A 22,800-nucleotide genomic window follows, 5' to 3' on the forward strand; every position below is an offset into this window, starting at 1 on the left:
CCGACCGCGCCCTTCGTCTCGCTCCCGACGGCGTTCCTCTAACTGATTGTCTAATCGTATGACCAGATCAATAAGCCCATCTAAATCCCGCGGCTCATCCTTAGCCACCAGATGCTCCTTCAGGACTGATGACAGTCCGTTTACAAAGGCGGCCGCGATGCGGAAGTCGACCGCATACTCAGCTGCAGTCCGACGCCCTGTCTCATTGACAGCAACGCTGTTGAAGCAGTCTCGCCTCTGTTTGGGTGATGAAATACTGTTCTGAACTCCCTCACAAACCCAGTATAAGAGGTAAGGAGCCGTGAATTCTGCTCCCAGAGCGCCGTAGCCCAGGCGCGTGCCTCACCTCGAAGCAAATTAATCACATAAGCCACCCTACTGGCGTCGGATGCGTACATCACAGGACACTGTGAAAAGACGAGCGAACACTGCATTAAAAAGTCCGCGCAGATCTCCACACAACCCCCGTATGGCTCTGGGGGACTTATGTATGCTTCAGGGGATGGTGGGGGGGGGGGTTGTTGAATGACCAGTGGAATGTCTATATTCGGCACCAGGTCAGCAGGAGGAGGAGCTGCAGCAGCACCCTGAGCGTGCACAGTGAGAGCCTCCATCCGGCGATTGAGGATGAACCGAGCAGTAAAGGCGGTGAGGATTTGCTGCAACTCACCTAACACGCCTCCTGCAGACGCCTGTGCACCCTGCTCTTCCATTGGCTGTCCATCAGATGGTTGACGTCCCTCGGGATCCATGACAATGGCCAAGATATCCTGTTGGGAAAGTGTAGTGACACAGACCCACAACAGGGGGCGTAAATGAGCGGACAATAGATGAGCCAAAAATACAACACTTTACTGTTGTGAAATGTGCACAACGAGAATACAGACAAACGCAGAATTTGGATCACAATCAAAATATACAAGGTGATGTGTGGGTAGGCTCGAGGATAGGAGATGTCCGTCTCGAGTAGAACCGGATCCCACACTAATTCCACTGCCACTGAACCCGAAGGATACTGGAGCCGCCAAGTCCCGAGTCCCCAAGTGGTCACCGTCTCCGACTGTCGGATCTGGTACTGCTGGCAGGAAGCAGAAGAACAGATGTGATGAGTGTGTGACAGTACACTAATACACTCAGTAAACAGTCAGCAAGTCATCTTTCCAGGTGGGAAACAACACCTCCATCTTTAACACAGAACACAGTTGTGCAGAGCCTAAGAGCTACTTATCGTTTTGGCGTGAGGGTGAAGAACGTCACTCCAACACGGACCACAAAACGCAGCACCCAGCTGACAGCAGCTACAGCAACTCCTGCAAACACTCAGAAAAGACATCACGTGCGTAACGGCACAGTCAAACAGCTGAGAGTTTACCATAGAGGTAGACGATATCTCGGCGACGAGGTGGAGATGTCGTCCGGCTTTTGTGTGTGTGGTTGATGACCTGGTGATTGGTGACAGCTGTCATAGTTGATGAGTGACAGCTGTCACCCCGGCTGTTCTTGTGAGGCGGCAGCGCCCTCTCGTGCCTGAAGCCCGCACTTCAGGCAGGGCGCCCTTTGGTAGTGGGCCAGCAGTACCTCCTCTTCAGCGGCCCACACAACACTTGTCCTTATCTTGGAAAACTTTAGAGGGTCCAGGAGGGCGTCCATGTTGAACACTCTCTCAGCAGCTGTGGTTTAGTTATAATTATGACTACATGTTCAGAAATGTATGATTTCCTCTTGTGTCCTTTGACATCCTTTTGTAATCTTTTGCATTTCCGTGGGGCTCATAGCAATGGTGTACATGCTGTAAAATCACCTGGAGGTTTTCCTGAAGTACCACAGTTGTGCTCACGCCTTAATGCAGGGTGGGTGTAGCAGTGTTGTTTTTGGAAACATCACATGGCACAAGTCAATCAATCAATCAACTTTTTTCTTATATAGCGCCAAATCACAACAAACAGTTGCCCCAAGGCGCTCCATATTGTAAGGCAAGGCCATACAATAATTATAAAAACGTTATGTCATCAAACCCCTCACCTCTTGCGTTTATGGTCAGCTGTTATCTGAGGAAGCTCACGGTTACAGAGTGGGAGCTTCTGGAATGCGTATCTGTGAAAGCCAGAACCTGGCTTAAGGAAGCTCAGGCTTTTGAAGAGTTAGTGGATATTTTCAGTAAAATTATGTTACGCAATTGGATTTGGGGAACTGGACATGAGAGATTAGTGGAAGAAAACACAATAGGAAAAGAATCAATGGCAACTGAAAAGCACACTCTTTACTATGTGCTATGCAATTAACTGCAATCATAGACTGAGTGCATGGATGAGTTTTTACAATGTGTGACATTAATGACTTTAACATGAAAATGCAAATTAAAAAGCAACAACTAAAACCTAGTGATTGTATATTTACATTTGTTCTGACCACTATTTTATTGCAGACAGTATGAACCCAAGATATTTCATGTTTAGTGTCGACAATTTTATTTAATTTGTTAATATATACCCCGCCTCACGCCCTATGACTGCTGTGATAGTCTTCAACCCCCCGACCCTTAATTGGAGTAAGCGGTTGAAGATGAGTGTGTGTGACTGTGTGTTAATATACATTGATTCCTGCATTTCAGGCCTGAAACAGTGTCCAAAAAAGTTTGGACACTAAAGCATTTAACACTTTGCAATGTTGCCTTTCTAATGTCTAAATATTGGTAACTGTTCATTGAAAGAGTACACTTATGCAAATCCAAGTCAGAAAAAGTAGGGACAGCAGTGGGTGGGTGGGGGTGGGGGGGATTTAGAAATGTTGCCATTCTGTCTCAAAACACTTAAAGGAAGTTTTGGCATTGAGGGTACCAAGCAATAAAGCATTTCAGATTTAATTTCTTCCTGCAAACATGTCTTCAAGTGTGGAGCAGTATGGAGACATAATTATTGTATTTTTCAGTCAATTCAAGTCAAAATTATCCACATATACAAAACTGCAAGTAGGCCAGTCCAGTGTTCATCCCATCTTCTTTGGTAGCCATGCTTTTGTAATGTGCGCAGAATGTGGTTTTGTATTGTCTTGTTGAAAAATGCATGTATGTCTCTGGAAAAGATGTCCTCTTACAGGCAGCACATGCTGCTGTAAAATCTCATTGTACTTTTGCTGCATCAGTATTGCATCATAGAAGTGTAAATTACCTTTTCCAAGTTCATGGATACAAGCCCATACCATGAGAGACCCTGGCTTTTGGACTTATTCCTGGATTGGTTCTTTTCGTCTTGGGTCTAGAGCACACAGTCTTTCTCTTAAAAAAAGATCTGCAATACTGATTCTTCATTTTTGCACAGTAGAGTTTTACGTGGCATTTGTGACTTTAACTATACTGCAGTGTTTGACAAAGGATTCCTAAAGTAATCCCTTGTCCATGTGGTTATATCATCCATTGATGAATGCTGATTTTTGAGGCAGTGCCATCTGAGGGATTGGAGATCATGGATTTTCAGTTGCACCCTTACTTTTTATGCACTGAAGTTACTTCAGATTTCTTGAATAATCATTTAATGATATTATGCACTGTGGAGGAAGAAATATGTAAATCCCTTCCAATCGTTCTTTGAGGAACATTCTTTTTAAACATTTCAGGAATTTTTTTTCATGCATTTGTTGACAAACTGGAGATTATCTGCCCACCTTTGATGCTCAAAGATGCAGCCTTTTGTGGATACTAGTTTTGTACCAGTTTTCTCTGTATACAAGGAGACTGAAGAGAGAATTCTTCCTGAAACAATCAGCTGAGAGACTTAAAATGTTGAGCAACTGTATTCAAGGCCATATACTCAGCTTGTGTATCGAATAAATATTGTCATTGTGTCCTGCTCACCAAAGGTCACACCGGTTAACCCAACTCATTTTCCCAACACCTGGGCCTATTAGTGAGTGGTAATGTCCAGGCAAATAGGTTAAAGCATTTTTATGGTTCCTAAACACTGACATGACAAGCCCACTTCTCATCCAGTATGATATTCGCTGAGCACGTAGAAATTATGGCTCATTTCCACCAAGCAGTCCGGGTCAGTATGGCATGGTACGGAATGCAATTTTGCGCATTTCTACATTGAGCTTTAGGGATGGGTACCAAAATATCAGCCCCCTATCGTACCACTTTTTGGCACCCTTCACTTGGGGTATCAAAATAATGGAACAGTAACAAAAGGGAGGAGCTAATCCACTGCCTTCCATTGGTTGGCTCATAGCAACATAGGAACTTGTCACCACCCTAATCATTGTAGCAGCAAAAACTAAAGCTACAGTACAAAGTGGCACACTAATAATAATAATAATAATAATAATAATAATAATAATGAAATATATATACAAGGTCTGTCAATAAAGTATAGGTCCTTTTTATTTTTTTCAAAAACTATATGGATTTCATTCATATGTTTTTACGTCAGACATGCTTGAACCCTCGTGCGCATACATGAGTTTTTCCACGCCTGTCGGTGACGTCATTCGCCTGTGAGCACTCCTTGTGGGAGGAGTCGTCCAGCCCCTCATTGGAATTCCTTTGTCTGAGAAGTTGCTGAGAGACTGGCGCTTTGTTTGATCAAAATTTTTTTCTAAACCTGTGAGACACATCGAAGTGGACACGGTTCGAAAAATTAAGCTGGTTTTCGGTGAAAATTTTAACAGCTGATGAGAGATTTTGACGTGATACTGTCGCTTTAAGGACTTCCCACGGTGCGAGACGTCGCGCAGCGCTCTCAGGAGCCGTCGTCAGCCTGTTTCAAGCTGAAAACCTCCACATTTCAGGCTCTATTGATCCAGGACGTCGTGAGAGAACAGAGAAGTTTCAGAAGAAGTCGGTTTCAGCATTTTATCCGGATATTCCACTGTTAAAGGAGATTTTTTTAATGAAAGACGTGTGGGCGGATTGCAGCATCGGCTCGCAGCCGCCGCGACGCTCCGCCACAGGAAAAACACCTCCGTTGGAAGCCTTAAGGACAAGTTGGAACATGTCCAGCTGTTAAATAATTTATCATATACTCACTCCACTGAAAGCCATCAAAAGCCGCCTGGATTTTACAAATGGTTATCAACACGGAGGTGTTTTTCCTGTGCTGCCGCACCGCGCCGGCTGCGTCCCGACGCGCGGACCCGTCCGAACGTCTTTCATTAAAAAAATCTCCTTTAACAGTGGAATATCCGGATAAAACGCTGAAACCAACTTCCTCCTCACAGGTGTGCCATACCAAGATGCTGATTAGACACCATGATTAGTGCACAGGTGTGCCTTAGACTGCCCACAATAAAAGGCCACTCTGAAAGGTGCAGTTTTGTTTTATTGGGGGGGGGGGGGGGGGATACCAGTCAGTATCTGGTGTGACCACCATTTGCCTCATGCAGTGCAACACATCTCCTTCGCATAGAGTTGATCAGGTTGTCATTTGTGGCCTGTGGAATGTTGGTCCACTCCTCTTCAGTGGCTGTGCGGAGTTGCTGGATATTGACAGGAACTGGTAGACGCTGTCGTATACGCCGGTCCAGAGCATCCCAAACATGCTCAATGGGTGACATGTCCGGTGAGTATGCCGGCCATGCAAGAACTGGGACATTTTCAGCTTCCAAGAATTGTGTACAGATCCTTGCAACATGGGGCCGTGCATTATCAAGCTGCAACATGAGGTGATGTTCTTGGATGTTGGCACAACAATGGGCCTCAGGATCTCATCACTGCATCTCTGTGCATTCAAAATGCCATCAATAAAATGCACCTGTGTTCTTCATCCATAACAGACGCCTGCCCATACCATAACCCCACCGCCACCATGGGCCACTCGATCCACAACATTGACATCAGAAAACCGCTCACCCACACGACGCCACACACGCTGTCTGCCATCTGCCCTGAACAGTGTGAACCAGGATTCATCCATGAAGAGAACACCTCTCCAACGTGCCAAATGCCAGCGAATGTGAGCATTTACCCACTCAAGTCGGTTACGACGACGAACTGGAGTCAGGTCGAGACCCCGATGAGGATGACAAGCATGCAGATGAGCTTCCCTGAGACGATTTCTGACAGTTTGTGCAGAAATTCTTTGGTTATGCAAACCGATTGTTTCAGCAGCTGTCCGAGTGGCTGGTCTCAGACGATCTTGGAGGTGAACATTCTGGATGTGGAGTTCCTGGGCTGGTGTGGTTACACGTGGTCTGCGGTTGTGAGGCTGGTTGGATGTACTGCCAAATTCTCTGAAACACCTTTGCAGACGGCTTATGGTAGAGAAATGAACATTCAATACACGAGCAACAGCTCTGGTTGACATTCCTGCTGTCAGCATGCCAATTGCACGCTCCCTCAAATCTTGCGACATCGTGCTGTGTGATAAAACTGCACCTTTCAGAGTGTCCTTTTATTGTGGGCAGTCTAAGGCACACCTGTGCACTAATCATGGTGTCTAATCAGCATCTTGGTATGGCACACCTGTGAGGTGGGATGGATTATCTCAGCAAAGGAGAAGTGCTCGCTATCACAGATTTAGACTGGTTTGTGAACAATATTTGAGGGAAATGGTGATATTGTGTATGTGGAAAAAGTTTTAGATCTTTGAGTTCATCTCATACAAAATGGGAGCAAAACCAAAAGTGTTGCATTTATATTTTTGTTGATATATATATATATATATATATATATATATACGAGGGCTGTCAATAAAGTAATGGTCCTTTTTATTTTTTTCAAAAACTATATGGATTTCATTCATATGTTTTTACGTCAGACATGCTTGAACCCTCGTGCGCATGCGTGAGTTTTTCCACGCCTGTCGGTGATGTCATTCGCCTGTGAGCACTCCTTGTGGGAGGAGTCGTCCAGCCCCTCGTCGGAATTCCTTTGTCTGACAAGTTGCTGAGAGACTGGCGCTTTGTTTGATCAAAATTTTTTCTAAACCTGTGAGACACATCGAAGTGGACACGGTTCGAAAAATTAAGCTGGTTTTCAGTGAAAATTTTAACGGCTGATGAGAGATTTTGAGGTGATTCTGTCGCTTTAAGGACTTCCCACGGTGCGAGACGTCGCTCAGCGCTCTCAGCCGCCGTCGTCAGCCTGTTTCAAGCTGAAAACCTCCACATTTCAGGTTCTATTGATCCAGGACCTCGTGAGAGAACAGAGAAGTTTCAGAAGAAGTCGGTTTCAGCATTTTATCCGGATATTCCACTGTTAAAGGAGATTTTTTTAATGAAAGACATGCGGACGGGTCCGCACGTCGGGACGCTCCGCCACAGGAAAAACACCTCTGTTGAAAGCCTTAAGGACAAGTTGGAACATGTCCTGCCTGTTAAACAATTTCTCATATACTCACTCCACTGAAAGCCATCAAAAGCCGCCTGGATTTTACAAATGGCTATCAACACGGAGGTGTTTTTCCTGTGCCGCCGCACCGCGTCGGCTGCGTCCCGACGCGCGGATCCGTCCGCACGTCTTTCATTAAAAAAATCTCCTTTAACAGTGGAATATCCGGATAAAATGCTGAAACCGACTTCTTCTGAAACTTCTCTGTTCTCTCACGACGTCCTGGATCAATAGAGCCTGAAATGTGGAGTTTTTCAGCTTGAACAGGCTGACGACGGCGGCTGAGAGCGCTGAGCGACGTCTCACACCGTGGGAAGTCCTTAAAGCGACAGAATCACCTCAAAATCTCTCATCAGCCGTTAAAATTTTCACTGAAAACCAGCTTAATTTTTCGAACCGTGTCCACTTCGATGTGTCTCACAGGTTTAGAAAAAATTTTGATCAAACAACGCGCCAGTCTCTCAGCAACTTCTCAGACAAAGAAATTCCGACGAGGGGCTGGACGACTCCTCCCACAAGGAGTGCTCACAGGCGAATGACGTCACCGACAGGCGTGGAAAAACTCACGCATGCGCACGAGGGTTCAAGCATGTCTGACATAAAACATATGAATGAAATCCATATAGTTTTTGAAAAAAATAAAAAGGACCGTTACTTTATTGACAGCCCTCGTATATCGCTTTTGTGACGGGCTGGAGAGAGCGCACAATGCACACATTGACAGGCTGTCCCAGCTGAAATGGACCATCAGTTCATGAGGACACACAGCAGGCGAACTGAATGTCACCTCTGTCTGACAGGACACGCGTGTCCTGTGAGCGGCGCGCCACAGGAATATATGACAAGCCAGTCGTATAGCAGTGTTTCATTGAAATCAGATAAGTGCTGAGGTTAAATAATCATGTCTCATTGAATAAATACAGAGATCAAATATGTGAATCCAAAATGTTTTGATTGTGAATTTGGTAGTTTGATAGTGATAAATGTTACTGAGCCCTGTGGATCTTATCAGTGACACGGACACATTTTAAGTAAATTAATGGTCTGATTGTCATTAACTGGGGGATCCTAAGACATAAGCATGTCACACTGGCTGATGTCTTGTTTAGGTGACCTTGGCTTCATCTCCGAAAGTCATTTTTCTTTCACGTTGTTTCCCTCGTGTGTCCACTGTGCAGAAAGAAATGTGTTTTACTTTGATCATGTATAATTCAACATCACGAATTCCCTGGTTGTGCCTTAGAATGTTTAATAGACACTTTTTCTGTTGGCATCACTTCTTCAGGTTGTTCCTCTGCTGCTTTTCTTTGCCATATGTAAAGAGTCACTTTCACCAGAGACATGGACTGAGAGTGAGGACGGACAGAATACATTTTGAAAACTAGAGCACAGCACTCGTAGAGCGCAAACCTCCGCCAACACTAGTTTCCTATTACTGTACACAAATTTTTACCTTGGAAAAAAATGTTCAAGGTAAAAGTCAGGTTAGAAGTGGCTTTTCATAAGCTAAAATATAATACAAGTATAAATCAAAAGGGGTCTTCATTGTTAAAATCAAATATCTGCTAAACCCACAATACAGATCAGATGTTGATCAAACTTAGTCTATTCATTGAGAGTGCCAGTTTGCACCTCATTGTCATAAATGAGAGAGAGATTGAGGCACACCATCCACATTCCAGATCAGATCCTGATCAAACATTGTCAGGTGATAGCCTGTGCCAGTCTGTACCTCACATTAAAATTTGAGAGTGATTGGGGCACATTTGATTAAGATATAATGTGAAATATACATTAAAAACCTTCCTTTTTAGAATGACTTTTGCACAACCAGCCACGCGCTGACATTTTATTTGTTTCTTATCTGCAAATATTTTTGGACGCATATTTTTACTGATGTGTCTGTTTTAAATTTGCTTATTGTCTTATGGTTTTAAGTTATTCTCTGTTTTTATCTGTCTGTGAAGCACTTTGGCCACACTCTGGGCTGTGGAAAGGGCTATATAAACTTTCATTGATCGACTGATTGATTAAATGGGGTTTTCAATGTTAAATTTAAATGGCCACAAAATTTGTCAGTCAATAAAGGATGCCATCCTATATCAAACATTCAAATATGAAAGAAATTTGATCTTTGTGACAGAGTTATGAATTTTTGAAAATTCATTCAATGTTAAACAGAGGGATTTTTCCAATGTTCCAAGATTTTTGCTGACTTTGATCTATGACCTTGAAAAATGAATCAGTTCTTGCTTATTAGGATATGTAAAAAAAAATTAAAAAGTAAAAAAAAAATCATAAAGATATATGAAAAATTGTGAGTTACAGGCTGTTCACATCAGACAAACAAACAAACAAACAAACGTGAAAACATACGGTAACTTCTGCCCAACTTCACTGGCAGAGGTATAAAAAAAAGGAAGCATGCTACTGGGTTTGAAGCACCAAGGCCCTTATTTACGAAAAATTGCACAGGCTTTGTGCTAAAACTGCATGAATGAGCAAAAGGCAAAAATGGCATATGAACAAAAACAATCAGACTTATAAAGATGTTTACATGCAGCAAATACAAGCATTCAGAGAATTCATACCTCTGCCAATGTTACATATTGCTTAAAACGTCTTCTGGATGCTGGATCCGAAATATGTTCCAAATCAAATTCAGAATCTCTCATTTTCTATGAAATTATTCATCTGTTCACCAAATTTAATCAACATCTATCTCACATTGTTTTGAGTTAAATGTTGGCCTGACTAAAGTGTAATATGTTATATTTAATAAGATATTTTCATGAAAAAAGACACAAATGTGCAGTTTACTGCATTTTATTTTTTTTCTTGTGTAAAAACAGCTTAGATGTAGTTTGACCGAAACAAATTGTCATTAAACTTAAATAAAACAGGGATGAAGTGGAGGTGTAAGAGTCACTAGGTGTTTACAGGAAACAGTTATTTCTATATTTATTTATTTATTTTCATTGATAGTTGGTTTAATCTTTTCTGTTTTGTTTTATCAGATTCTTTTTGTCTGTTTCTCTAAAACTGTATTGTGGCATTTTTAGTTATTATTACTATTATTGTTGTTGTTGCTATTATTATTATTGATATATAAATAAAAATAAATGAATAAAATATTACATAAATAAAAATAAATGAATAAAATATTACAATTTGTAATACATTTGACTCTTTTATGACAACAAATGCTGAGCCATGAATTATTATACAGAAAACAAATCTGCTGACAGCTGCAACAGCTTAATGCTAACTTCAACATTGAAAACGCCATAGACATGCTAACGTGTTAGCATCGGTCCCGTTTATAAGTTATAAAATACATCTATCAACTGTTTCAGAAGACCATAACAGGTCAGATTAACATAAAAAGGTAAATATTACTCACAGACATATGCTCTTTGGGTTTTAGTGGGGAAAAATTAAGATTAAGCAAAATAAAACACTGAATCAACAACCAGATCGAAGCACTGCTTTGATCTGCGAATCACTGCTTCAATTAGTTCAAGGTTCAAAGCAAAGCTGCGCTGCAGAAACGGTTTTATATGGAAGAAACGAAACATTTGAGGTAAAACAAAGTTATTTAACAACTAACTGATGACAAAGTTAGTTGACAACTATTTTAATAATCGATTAAATCGATTAGTTGTTTCAGCACTACTAAACACCTCCTCTTTCTGTGATGATGTGTGTGTGTGTGTGTGTGTGTGTGTGTGTGTGTGTGTGTGTGTGTGTGTGTGTGTGTGTGTGTGTGTGTGTGTGTGTGTGTGTGTGTGTGTGTGTGTGTGTGTGTGTGTGTGTGTGTGTGTGTGTGTGTGTGGCAGAGTGCCACCTGTGTGCCTGGACTAAACCATTGTACAACTGTGCAGGGGTGGGAAGGGCCCTCATCTTTCAATATTATTGTTAGAGCAGAATTATGTTTTGTAACATTTATACATTCATTCTAATTATATTATTTTACAACATGAATTGTATGGACATTAATAACATGCAACACAAAAATGTATTTAATGCCAGTTTTTTGTGGGCCCCCCATGCTCTGGGCCCTGGGTACATAGTACCCTTTACTCCCCCAGTCCGACGTCCCTGGTGCCAACCATTCTTCTGGATCTCATTTCCTCCGGGGCACTTAGATCACCTCCAAAACTGACTGATTTATCCCCAGAACATTATCTATCTCCTCAACAAATTTAATTGAAATCCATTCATGGCTTTTTGAGTTATCCTGCTAACAAAAACATAAACAAACAAACAAACAAACAAACACCAGTGAAAACATCACCTCCTTGGTAGAGGTAATAACTGTATGCACCAAAGGGACTAAAGTGGGCACCACATGCTGCAGAATGCGGTTTGAATCCTAGTGCATGTACCTAATACTCAAAAAGAATACAACTCAATTTTTTTATGAATTACAGGAGACCACTTAAAAGACATTATGTAATTCAATTCACATATTTCTATTTATTCATAAACTTGGCACATTTACCATTTTTCTTTATTTAAAAAGTTTTAGGCACAGTAAGCATTTAACTTGTACTCTACTGTGCATCCTTTTTTCTAAGATTGAGCATCTGCCAATACAAGCCTGAATTTGCTTGAGCTGCTGCCCCCACGACCCAACTCCGGATAAAGCGGAAGAAAATGGATGGATAACAATATTATTTTGCTTGATATAATAACTGCACATTACAGTACAACAACTTCATCATGTTGTTCTGGGTTTCTTACAGGAAGATTAACTCCATCATTTTTGTCTGAGAGCCTTTTATTTTGTGACAAACTGATCCTCGTCCAGCACATTCATTATGAACACGCACACACACACACACACACACACACACACACACACACACACACACACACACACACACACACACACACACACACACACACACAGCTCCAGCACTGAACAAAGCAGTGATGGTTCACCGCAGCCTTAACGTGCGGCCAAAAGGTGCATCGCTGACACTAAGCTGATGTCGGCGCTAAAAGCTGCTGTGTGCGACTCTCCCTGCTGCAGTCTGGACCATGTGACTCTCTGGTCACTTTCCTGCAGGCTGTGTGTGTGTGTGTGTGTGTGTGTGTGTGTGTGTGTGTGTGTGTGTGTGTGTGTGTGTGTGTGTGTGTGTGTGTGTGTGTGTGTGTGTGTGTGTGTGAGTGAGAGAGAGAGAGAGAGTGTTGTAACAGCACAAAAACACAACACAACAGAGTGTGGCAGCTGGCGTGTGCAGCGCAGTTAAACAAAGCACCAGAAACTGAAACAGACGCCACAGTGCACATGCTGTGTCCTTTATAAATCAACCGCATTGTCTCCGACTCCGGGGACTTGATACGTCTTTGCTAGAGACTGTTACTGTAACTTCTAGGGGAGAGAGGTCAAAGGGCAAGAAACACAACATTTGTTGTTGTGTTGGATAATGTAACGTTCCACCACTCTGCTGCAGTCACTGACTAGTTTTTGCTGCACATCCCAGTATGTCTGTCCTTTTCTCGCCTCCGTACTCACCTTTCCTGAACCCCACAGCAGAGTTTTTGTCTGCATGGAGGTGGAACGTTTATGACCAGCTGTCCTTAGTGGATGCCATGAAAGCAGGGTGTGAAGATATTCCACCGAAAGCCTGCCAGGGTTGGATCAAACATCCTAAAAGATTCTTCCCAAGGTGCCACAGAAGACATAAGATATGCTGTTGGCACAAACATGTGGCCAAATGCAGACTAGAGGGAGTGAATTCCCCTAATTATGCATAATTTTATGACTTCATTTAAACTATGTACATAAAAATTAATTTCCTGCACAGTTGTCATGAACAGGGAAACTATAACTATGGAGACTAAAACCATTTTTTGTACCAGGCTGCTGATGTGTTTAATTCTGCTGTAAAGTTGGGGATTTTAACATGGGGGTCTATGGGGAGTTACTCTGTTTTTTTCAGGCAGTCTCCAGTGGCCATTCGAGGAACAACAAGTTTTGGCACTCTGTTTTCCAGCTCGGGAGGTTTCCACTTGGTCACTACTGTCACTGCACTTCAAAATAAAATGTTGTTTACCTCTGATCTAGTGTCATGAGTTAAGTAAGTTTATGAATGTTGGAAAATACCATGTAAAACTTAATTTTAGATGTAATTTGATTGATTCAAGACCTGGAAAGGGAAGAATGTAACCCACAAAAAAAGCAGAAAATTGTGAACCTGTAAAAACTGTTGAAATTCAGGTCTAAAAATGATTTAGTTATTATTTGTGAGAGGAGGGGTACACTCTTGTGATAGACCACCTTGATGTTTTATTATATGTATCATTTGACTTTTGATTGGATCAGTCAAAGATCAAGGTCAAATTTCCAGCCCCTTGCTAATATATAGATAAATAGCTAAGTGCATTGAAATTCAATGCGTTCCTGTTGGTGGGTAACTTGGAGAATTTAAATGTGGATTATATTGCACTCTTGTATCCATCTGACCTCTCAGAGTTTTGAGTTTGGATCATATCCACATACTTCTCCTCCTTTTATAAGTCAACAGTCTCCCCAGAGGCACTATTGAGTTCCAGTCAGTTGTTGCCACGGTTACCTCTAAGTGCTTACGACAGCATCTTTCTTTTAGTGACAGTAATTTGATGAATGAAACCCAACAAGGTGTACACGCTTTCTTTTCAGGTTGCATTTCACATCCAACCATACAGAGGACGCAACGACCAAAGTGTCCATGACAACATCAAGTACATCATTGACAGGTAAGCTGAACGACTTTTTCAACGCTCAGTCAGCTCGGATGGAAACGCATTGAAGCTTTAAACATAGATGAAAGAAAACTGCAGAACTGAAACACTTTTAGAAAGCCATTCAGATTATATAAAACCATTGTGATTATTTATGAATGAGTTTCTGAAGCACAGACTTAATGGGGTTGTTTGAAAAAAGGTGCACCTGTCATGTACCTTTAACTGTGACTCCTCCCCCCTTTAAAAAAAAAAAACCTATTTCTAGGTTGTGGAGACATTTCAGGGGTTGTATCCATTTATCCCCCCTCCAAATTCAAGAACTTTGTAAATTTAATGAGACTTTTTGTGTGCAGACTGAACCACAGAACAACCACTGGTCTTTCTTTTGGACACAGGTTAACAGGTCTACCAACAGCAGCGGCAATTGCCGTTTTAATTTATTTTTTTGCGCGTACAACATCTAGATTGTTATCAAATGTAGTGTGGCTTATCCTACTGATTTGTGTCTACAGTTCCTCAACAATAATGCAGGTGAAGTCTCTCCAGCTCAGTTTCAGTATATTTTTGATGATTAAAACACAGGCTTTGTATCAATTCAAAGGCTGCTGCATTTGTTGACCCCATATGTTATAAGTTGTATGACTCTACTGTCCCATTTTGAATGCTCCTTGGAGCTGATGTTCAGCTGATGAAAATTAAAGATACAGTATTTGTATCCTTCAATTTCAATTTATTTCATTTTATATAAGGCCAAATCACAACAAAGCTGCCTCAAGGCACTTCACATGAGTAAGGTCTAAAGTTACCAACCCCTAGAACAAGCACACAGGTGACAGTGGTAAGGAAAATCTCCCTCGGATGATGTTGAGGAAGAAACCTCAAGCAGACCAGACACAGAGGGGCGACCCACTGCTTACGTCATTCTAACAATTACAAGGATTTTAGAAAGTTTTACAAAGTTGTAGAAACAGAAAACAGGACATCAAACAGCAAGGGGGGGGGGGGGTCACCCAGTGCCCTGGGGTGCAGGGCCAGTTTTCAGTCATAGTGCCGTCAATAGGCCTTTAATTTGGGCAGTGAAGGCCCAACACTAACCCTACATAAATGCCACTGTGGGCTGCATCAGCAGTGACCAAGAGGCTGAGTACAGGAGTGTGGTGGACAGGTTTGTGGAGTGGTGTGGACTCAACCACCTGCATCTCAACATATCTAAGATGAAGGAGCTGGTGGTGGACTTCGGAAGATGGAAGACCTGTACAAAATCAGTTACCATCAATGGAACTGAGGTGGACATTGTTGACTACTACAAGGACCTGGGTGTCCACATACAGTAGTGTTCAGAATAATAGTAGTGCTATGTGACTAAAAAGATTAATCCAGGTTTAATCAAACTATGCTGTTCTTCTGAACAATGTCTTGAACGTCCCATTTTTCTCAGGCTTTCAAAGAGAAAAGCATGTTCAACAGGTGCTGGCTTCATCCTTAAATAGGGGACACCTGATTCACACTTGTTTGTTCCAATTTCATAGCCTTAAGAGTGTGCATATCATGAATGTTTGGTCTTGTTGGATTTGTGAGAATCTACTGAATCTACTGGTACCTTGTTTCCCATGTAACAATAAGAAATATACTTAAAACCTGGATTAATCTTTTTAGTCACATAGCACTACTATTATTCTGAACGCTACTGTAGATAAACTAGACTGGACTGTAAACACAGATGCTGTGTATAAGAAAGGTCAGTGCCAACTGTACTTCTTCAGAAGGCTCTTTCAATGTCTGCAGAAATATGTTGCAGATATTTTACCACTTGGTGGTCTTCAGCATCATCATCTACACTGTAGTGTGCAGGGACGACAGGCTGAAGGCAGCTGACACAAACAGACTCAACAAGCTCATCAGGAGAGCTGGCTCTGTCCTGGGGGTTGAGCTGGAGTCCATGGAGGTGTCAGAGAGGAGGATGTTGAGGAAACTGCTCAGCATCCAGGAAAACACCTCTGCATGCCGCACTGATGTCCTGTCAGAGCACCTTTAGCTATAGACTTAGACCACCGAAGTGCACCACAGAACATTACAGGAGTTTCTGGCAAAATTTGATGCAGTCGTGCTGCTGTAGTCGTTTCGCCATTTTCCTTGCAAAAAAAAAAAAAAACGACGAGAGACTCCACCCATCCTCACACAAAGGCTGCTTGCAAGCAAATGACGCAATCGACAGGCGTGAAAAAACTCACACATGCGCACGAAGGTTCAAGGTTGGCTCATGCAAGCACACGTGATTCAAATCCATCAAGTTTTTGAAAAAAATAAAAAGGTTGGATACTTTTCTAACAGACCTCGTATATTTAATAATTAAGAATTAAGTATTAATTAAGTATTAATTAAGTATAATTTCCCTTTCTCATGCCATTATCATATATTTTCCCACATTTTTTTTGGGGGGGGGGGGGGAGCATAGTAATTCATGGCCATTGGCACCTGGGAAGAAGATAGAATATAATGTTGGCTTGTTTCTTATGATTATGAGACTTTTAATTCACAACTGTTTACAGAAATACTCAAAAATATGACAGACTGGAGACAATACAAAGGGTACACATTTTCAACTTGAAAAATATTGAAGTATGATTGAGGTTGATTGATATGAAGTCAAACGTTGACAAGGCCCCCTCTGTGGACTACAGTGAAATGTTTCCACACTGCTTGACTGCATTATAACTTTTCTGTCTTATGGTGCGTACAGATATGGTGAGCACGGGGCCTTCTACAAGTTCACTTCGAACATAGGGAAAAGTCTTCCTCTGTTTTACATCTATGACTCCTACTTGACTCCTCCAGAGGCCTGGTCTGAATTTTTGACTCCCACCGGCTCCCACAGTGTGCGCGGCTCAGCTTACGATGCCATTTTCATCGCTCTGATTGTGGAGGAGCACCACAAGCACGACATCCTGGCAGGCGGCTTTGATGGCATGTACACTTACTTTGCCTCCAATGGTTTCTCCTTCGGCTCCTCTCAACAGAACTGGAAGACCGTCAAGGCCTTTTGCGACGGTAACAATCTGCTCTTCATCCCGACCATAGGACCAGGCTACATTGACACCACCATCAGGCCATGGAACAACCACAACACACGCAACCGGGTCAACGGCCGGTATTATGAAACAGCTCTGCAGGCGGCGCTGAATGTGCGACCTGAGATTGTCTCCATAACATCTTTTAATGAATGGCATGAAGGGACGCAGATAGAGAGGGCGATGCCCAAAAAAACAGCAACCCGCATGTACTTGGACTACCAGCCACACGGGCCTGATCACTACTTGGAGCTGACCCGCCACTGGGCGGAGCAGTTCCACAAAGAAAAGGAGCAGTGGCTGGTGTGAGCTGAAACAGGAATTGGATGCAGAAAATGGTCCATGCAGATGCACAGTTACTGTTCACAGTGTTTGCAAACATGTATGCTTCCAGGTCTAATGTTCCCAGGGTCTGAGGATTCCAGGTCTAATGTACCCAGGGTCTGAAGATTCCAGGTCTGATGTAAACAGGGTCTGAGGATTCCAGGTCTAATGTACCCAGGGTCTGAGGATTCCAGGTCTAATGTTCCCGGGGTCTGAGGATTCCAGGTCTAATGTTCCCAGTGTCTGAGGATTCCAGGTGTAATGTTCCTGGGGTCTGAGGATTCCAGGACTAATGTTCCTTGGGTCCGAGGATTCCAGGTGTAATGTTCCCAGGGTCTGAGTATTCCAGGTGTAATGTTCCCAGGGTCTGAGGATTCCAGGTTTAATGTTCCCAGGGTCTGAGGATTCCATGTCTAATGTGCCCAGGGTCTGAGGATTCCAGGTGTAACATCTTCAGGCTCTGAGAATTCCAGGTGTAACATTTCCAGGGTCTGTGAATTCCAGGTCTAATGTACCCAGGGTCTGAGGATTCCAGGTCTAATGTTCCCAGGGTCTGAAGATTCCAGGTCTAATGTTCCCGGGGTCTGAGGATTCCAGGTCTAATGTACCCAGGGTCTGAAGATTCCAGGTCTAATGTACACAGGGTCTGAGGATTCCAGGTCTAATGTACCCAGGGTCTGAGGATTCCAGGTCTAATGTTCCAGGGGTCTGAGGATTCCAGGTGTAATGTTCCTTGGGTCTGAGGATTCCAGGACTAATGTTCCTTGGGTCCGAGGATTCCAGGTGTAATGTTCCCAGGGTCTGAGTATTCCAGGTCTAATGTTCCCGGGGTCTGAGGATTCCAGGTCTAATGTTCCTTGGGTCCGAGGATTCCAGGTGTAATGTTCCCAGGGTCTGAGTATTCCAGGTTTAATGTTCCCAGGGTCTGAGGATTCCAGGTTTAATGTTCCCAGGGTCTGAGGAGTCCAGGTCTAATGTTCCTAGGGTCTGAGGATTCCAGGTCTAATGTGCCCAGGGTCTGAGGATTCCAGGTGTAACGTCTCCAGGCTCTGAGAATTCCAGGTGTAACGTTCCCAGGGTCTGAGGATTCCAGGTCTAATGTTCCCAGGGTCTGAAGATTCCAGGTCTAATGTTCCCAGGGTCTGAAGATTCCAGGTCTAATGTTCCCGGGGTCTGAGGATTCTAGGTCTAATGTTCCCGGGGTCTGAGGATTCCAGGTCTAATGTGCCCAGGGTCTAAGGATTCCAGGTCTAATGTGCCCAGGGTCTAAGGATTCCAGGGATTATTTTCCCAGGGTCTGAAGATTCCAGGTCTAATGTTCCCGAGGTCTGAGGATTCCAGGTGTAATGTTTCCAGGGTCTAAGGATTACAGGTGTAATGTTCCCATGGTCTGAGGATTCCAGGTCTAATGTTCCTTGGGTCTGAGGATTCTAGGTCTGATGTTCCCAGGGTCTGAGGATTCCAGGTGTAATGTTCCCAGGGTCTGAGGATTCCAGGTGTAATGTTCTCAGGGTCTGAGGATTCCAGATGTAATGTTCCCAGGGTCTGAGGATTCCAGGTCTAATGTACCCAGGGTCTGAGGGTTCCAGGTCTAATGTATCCAGGGTCTGAGGGTTCCAGGTCTAATGTATCCAGGGTCTGAAGATTCCAGGTCTAATGTTCCCAGTGTCTGAGGATTCTAGGTCTAATGTTCCTGGGGTCTGAGGATTCTAGGTCTAATGTTTCCAGGGTAATGTTCACAGGTAATGTTCCCAGGGTGTACGGATTCCAGGTGTAATGTTCCCAGGGTCTGAGGATTCCAGGTCTGATGTACCCAGGGTCTGAGGATTCCAGGTCTAATGTACCCAGGGTCTGAGGATTCCAGGTCTAATGTACCCAGGGTCTGAGGATTCCAGGTCTAATGTACCCAGGGTCTGAAGATTCCAGGTCTAATGTTCCCGGGGTCTGAAGATTCTAGGTATAATGTTCCCACGGTCTGGGGATTCCAGGTCTAATGTTCCTGGGGGTCTGAGGATTCCAGGTCTAATGTTCCTGGGGGTCTGAGGATTCCAGGTGTAATGGTCCCGGGGTCTGAGGATTCCAGGTCTAATGTTCCCAGGGTCTGAGGATTGCAGGTCTAATGTTTCCAGGGTCTGAGAATTCCAACTGTAACACTTCCAGGGTCTGAGGATTCCAGGTCTGTTTCCAGGGTCCTGTGTTTCCAGATGTAATGTTCTGAGGTTTCTATGATTACGATTTCACACAATAAAGTTCCTGAAATTTCTTTTGGGATTGCCGAATGTGGCGATCGAGCCGGCCATCACACCAGTGGCCAAATGACAGCGAATGGCACCCGAATGCCCATTCGACCCACACTCGGCCACAGTCGAGGTGCCACCCACGAATTTCCAGCAGCAGTCACGGGGCACTTAGAAAATGTGGGCCCACATGGGGAAAAATAAAAAACAAACAAAATCACCTTTGGATCACCCCCAGCCATGTCATACAGCCAGGCTGAACCATCTGAAATTGTCCGTGTGATCTTTGTGATCAGCCAATGCTAATGTCACATCCAACACATATGTTATAGTCCACATGATATGGTGTCCTTTGGCATACTGCGCACTAAGCGGCCACACAAAGCTGGATACGTGGACCCTCCATGTGGCCGGCTGCTTTCACCTCCGTGTGGCTGGCTGATGTGTTCATGATGTCAGCGTGTGGATGCCTCACATCCGTGCGTCATCCACGCAGGTGGCCAGGCAGGTACATCAGGCAGGTACATCAGGCAGGTACATCAGGCAGGTACATCAGGCAGGTACATCAGGCAGGTGGCCCGCAGCAGCTATGAACTTCACTGGCTTGACCACCGGTCACTGCATGCACGAGGGAGAGAGGGAGTGTTGTTTTTATTTCATTTTATTTAATCTAATTAATGTAATTACATTAATTCCTTGTTTACTTCCATGGGCGTCCTTCATGAACGTATTCTCTGCTCTTTGTGACAGGAATTAAATCCTTTAACAGACAAAAATAAAACCATTTGTTTCCTCAATTCCAACACAGATGCCGTCCCAGCGTCAGGGCACCAAGCATCAATTAAAAATCATTACCAGTAACATGATTGTCTTACATTTCAACAGTACATTCATTGTTCTTAGAACACTATGTAAAAAATTTTATTTTTGTTTTGTTCCTGGGTACACAGTGTGTTTTCCTAACCTGTTATGCCTTAAATAAATAGAAAATAGCTGTTATTCCACAGAAACTTTGCTTCTGTGATCAGGACAATGATATTTGAAATTTGTCTGTTTTCAAGAATATTCTCGATTCTAGAATATTCTTTAACTGCTAGAACTGTCCAGAATTTTCTAGAAGTTTCCAGAATTATCTAGAAATTTCAAGAAACTTTTAGAACTTTCTAAAATGTTAAAGAAAATAAAATCAAAGTTTGTGCTGAATGTAGTCATTTTTCCATAGACTTTAGACATAAGCAGTTGAAATACACTTAGAAGCCAGGAACAAAAACTGTGTTACATAGTGTTATGTTCTATATTCTCTCATTATTTGGCCTGTTTCGCCCAACTTCCGTGTTGTGCGTGCAGATGCCTTAAAGTACTGATTATTATTTATTTTTTAGTGTTTTTGAAGGTCTCTGAAGAGGTGATATTTTCTATACCAAAGAACACGTGGCCTTTGGACCATACCAAAAAGTTAAAGTCAATTTTTTTGCTGTAATGATGTTTTTTCTTTTTGAATGGTTACTGGGTGGGGGGCGAGGCTCTGGACGCTGTAAAGAACCTTGAGGCAATTTAAGTTGCTGTTGTGTACACAAGTGGATGAAATTTTTGGTACCGCAATATTTTATGTACACATTTTAATATATGGTCATAAATAAATGCAAGGAAAGGAGTTTTGTTTAATCAAAATATTTTGAAAAACATCCAAAGTTTTTGGCAACAAGAACAAAACAAAATGAGAAATCGTGCATATAGTGTAACGTTTGTTTGTTGCACCGCCACTCGCAGCCTCATAGAGAAGTGGAGCAGAAAGGGATTTTCATACAACAAAACAGATCAAATCTAGGCTTACTCAGGCAAACTAGCTGAAATTTCACATCATTTAAAAAAAAAAAAATCCTCTCTTCCACTCCACCATGAAGCTGTATACAGTGGATCTGGTGTCGCAGACCGAACGGTCCTCCCCTAAAAACTGGTCCACCCTGCCTTCACTGTGCACGCGTCACTTGGGACCACAGCAGCATGTCTGAGTCTACTCTATGCCCAAAGTGATCAAAGGGAACAATGTGATTATTAACCATCATATGTCAAAGAAAAACCTCTTAAATCATTCTAAAGTCAGTTTTAAGCAGAAATGAGGCGATAATCGGTGAGTCGCTACTGACACTTTGAATATGACAGAGGTGCAGTGAATGCAGCACCAGCAGCTCGCCACGGCTGCTGCACTCTGATCGCTTCCTCCGTCTTTTATTATGAAATAATGTTGAATTTTTGTGGAAATGATTGTTGTACAAAAGCTTCAGATATCTGTCACTGAGATACATGATGACTGGAATGCAGTTTGAAATAGAAACGGGGTGATTATTAGTGAACTGCGGCTGATGCACAGAAATGATGCATGTGCAGTGAAGGCAGGATGGACCAATTTTTAGGGGGACAGTTCGGTCGGCGCCCCCGGAAAGTATTCACAGCAGTTCACTTTTTTCACATTTTGTTATATTACAGACTTAATGCAAAATGGATGAAATTCATTTTTCCCTCAAAATTCTACACACAATACCCCATAATGACAATGTGAAAAAAGTTTTCTTTATTTATTTATTTTTGCAAATTTATTAAAAATAAATAAATTACAACAGACCAAAGTTACACTGTATGCAGGTTCTATAGTCACAGTCACAGATGGCTATGACTTCTTCAGAGTTGTCTTGGGTGTCTTGATGGCTTTCCTCACTCATTTCCTTCTTGCATGGTCACTCAGTTTTTGAGAACTGCCTCCGCCAGACAGATTTACCATACAGTACTGTATTGTTTGTATTTCTTAAACATTGTTGGAAATGATATCCAAGACATGCTGAGTGGCATAGAAATGTTCATGTATTGTGTCTAGTATGTCTAGTGTGCTGGTAGCATGGCCCAAGCAGAGGGTCGCCCCTTTGAGTCTGTCTGCTTAAGGTTTCTTCCTCAATATCATCAGAGGGAGTTTTTCCTTACCACTGTCCCCTGTCTGTTTGCTCTAGGGGTTGGTATGGTTAGACCTTACTTATGCATTGCACCCGAGGCAGCTTTGTTGTGATTTGGCGCTATGTAAATAAAATAAATTAAATTATTTCCTACTACTTTTACTTTTTAA

General features: G+C 42.8%; 1 protein-coding gene across 1 annotated transcript in view; it reads left to right on the plus strand.

Moving 5' to 3' along the window:
- Window positions 1-17,447, plus strand: part of LOC117513826 (glycoprotein endo-alpha-1,2-mannosidase-like protein) — a 92,351-nt gene extending 74,904 nt beyond the window's left edge. Inside the window, exons 3-4 of the mRNA XM_034174055.1 lie at window positions 13,992-14,068; window positions 16,797-17,447. Coding sequence (XP_034029946.1) covers window positions 13,992-14,068; window positions 16,797-17,433 — 714 coding nt within the window. The 3' untranslated portion in view covers window positions 17,434-17,447. The remainder of the gene's footprint in view (window positions 1-13,991; window positions 14,069-16,796) is intronic.
- The last annotated feature ends 5,353 nt before the right edge of the window (window positions 17,448-22,800 follow it).

This window comes from Thalassophryne amazonica, chromosome 7 (assembly GCF_902500255.1).
Source record: "Thalassophryne amazonica chromosome 7, fThaAma1.1, whole genome shotgun sequence".
Classification (NCBI taxonomy): domain Eukaryota; kingdom Metazoa; phylum Chordata; class Actinopteri; order Batrachoidiformes; family Batrachoididae; genus Thalassophryne; species Thalassophryne amazonica.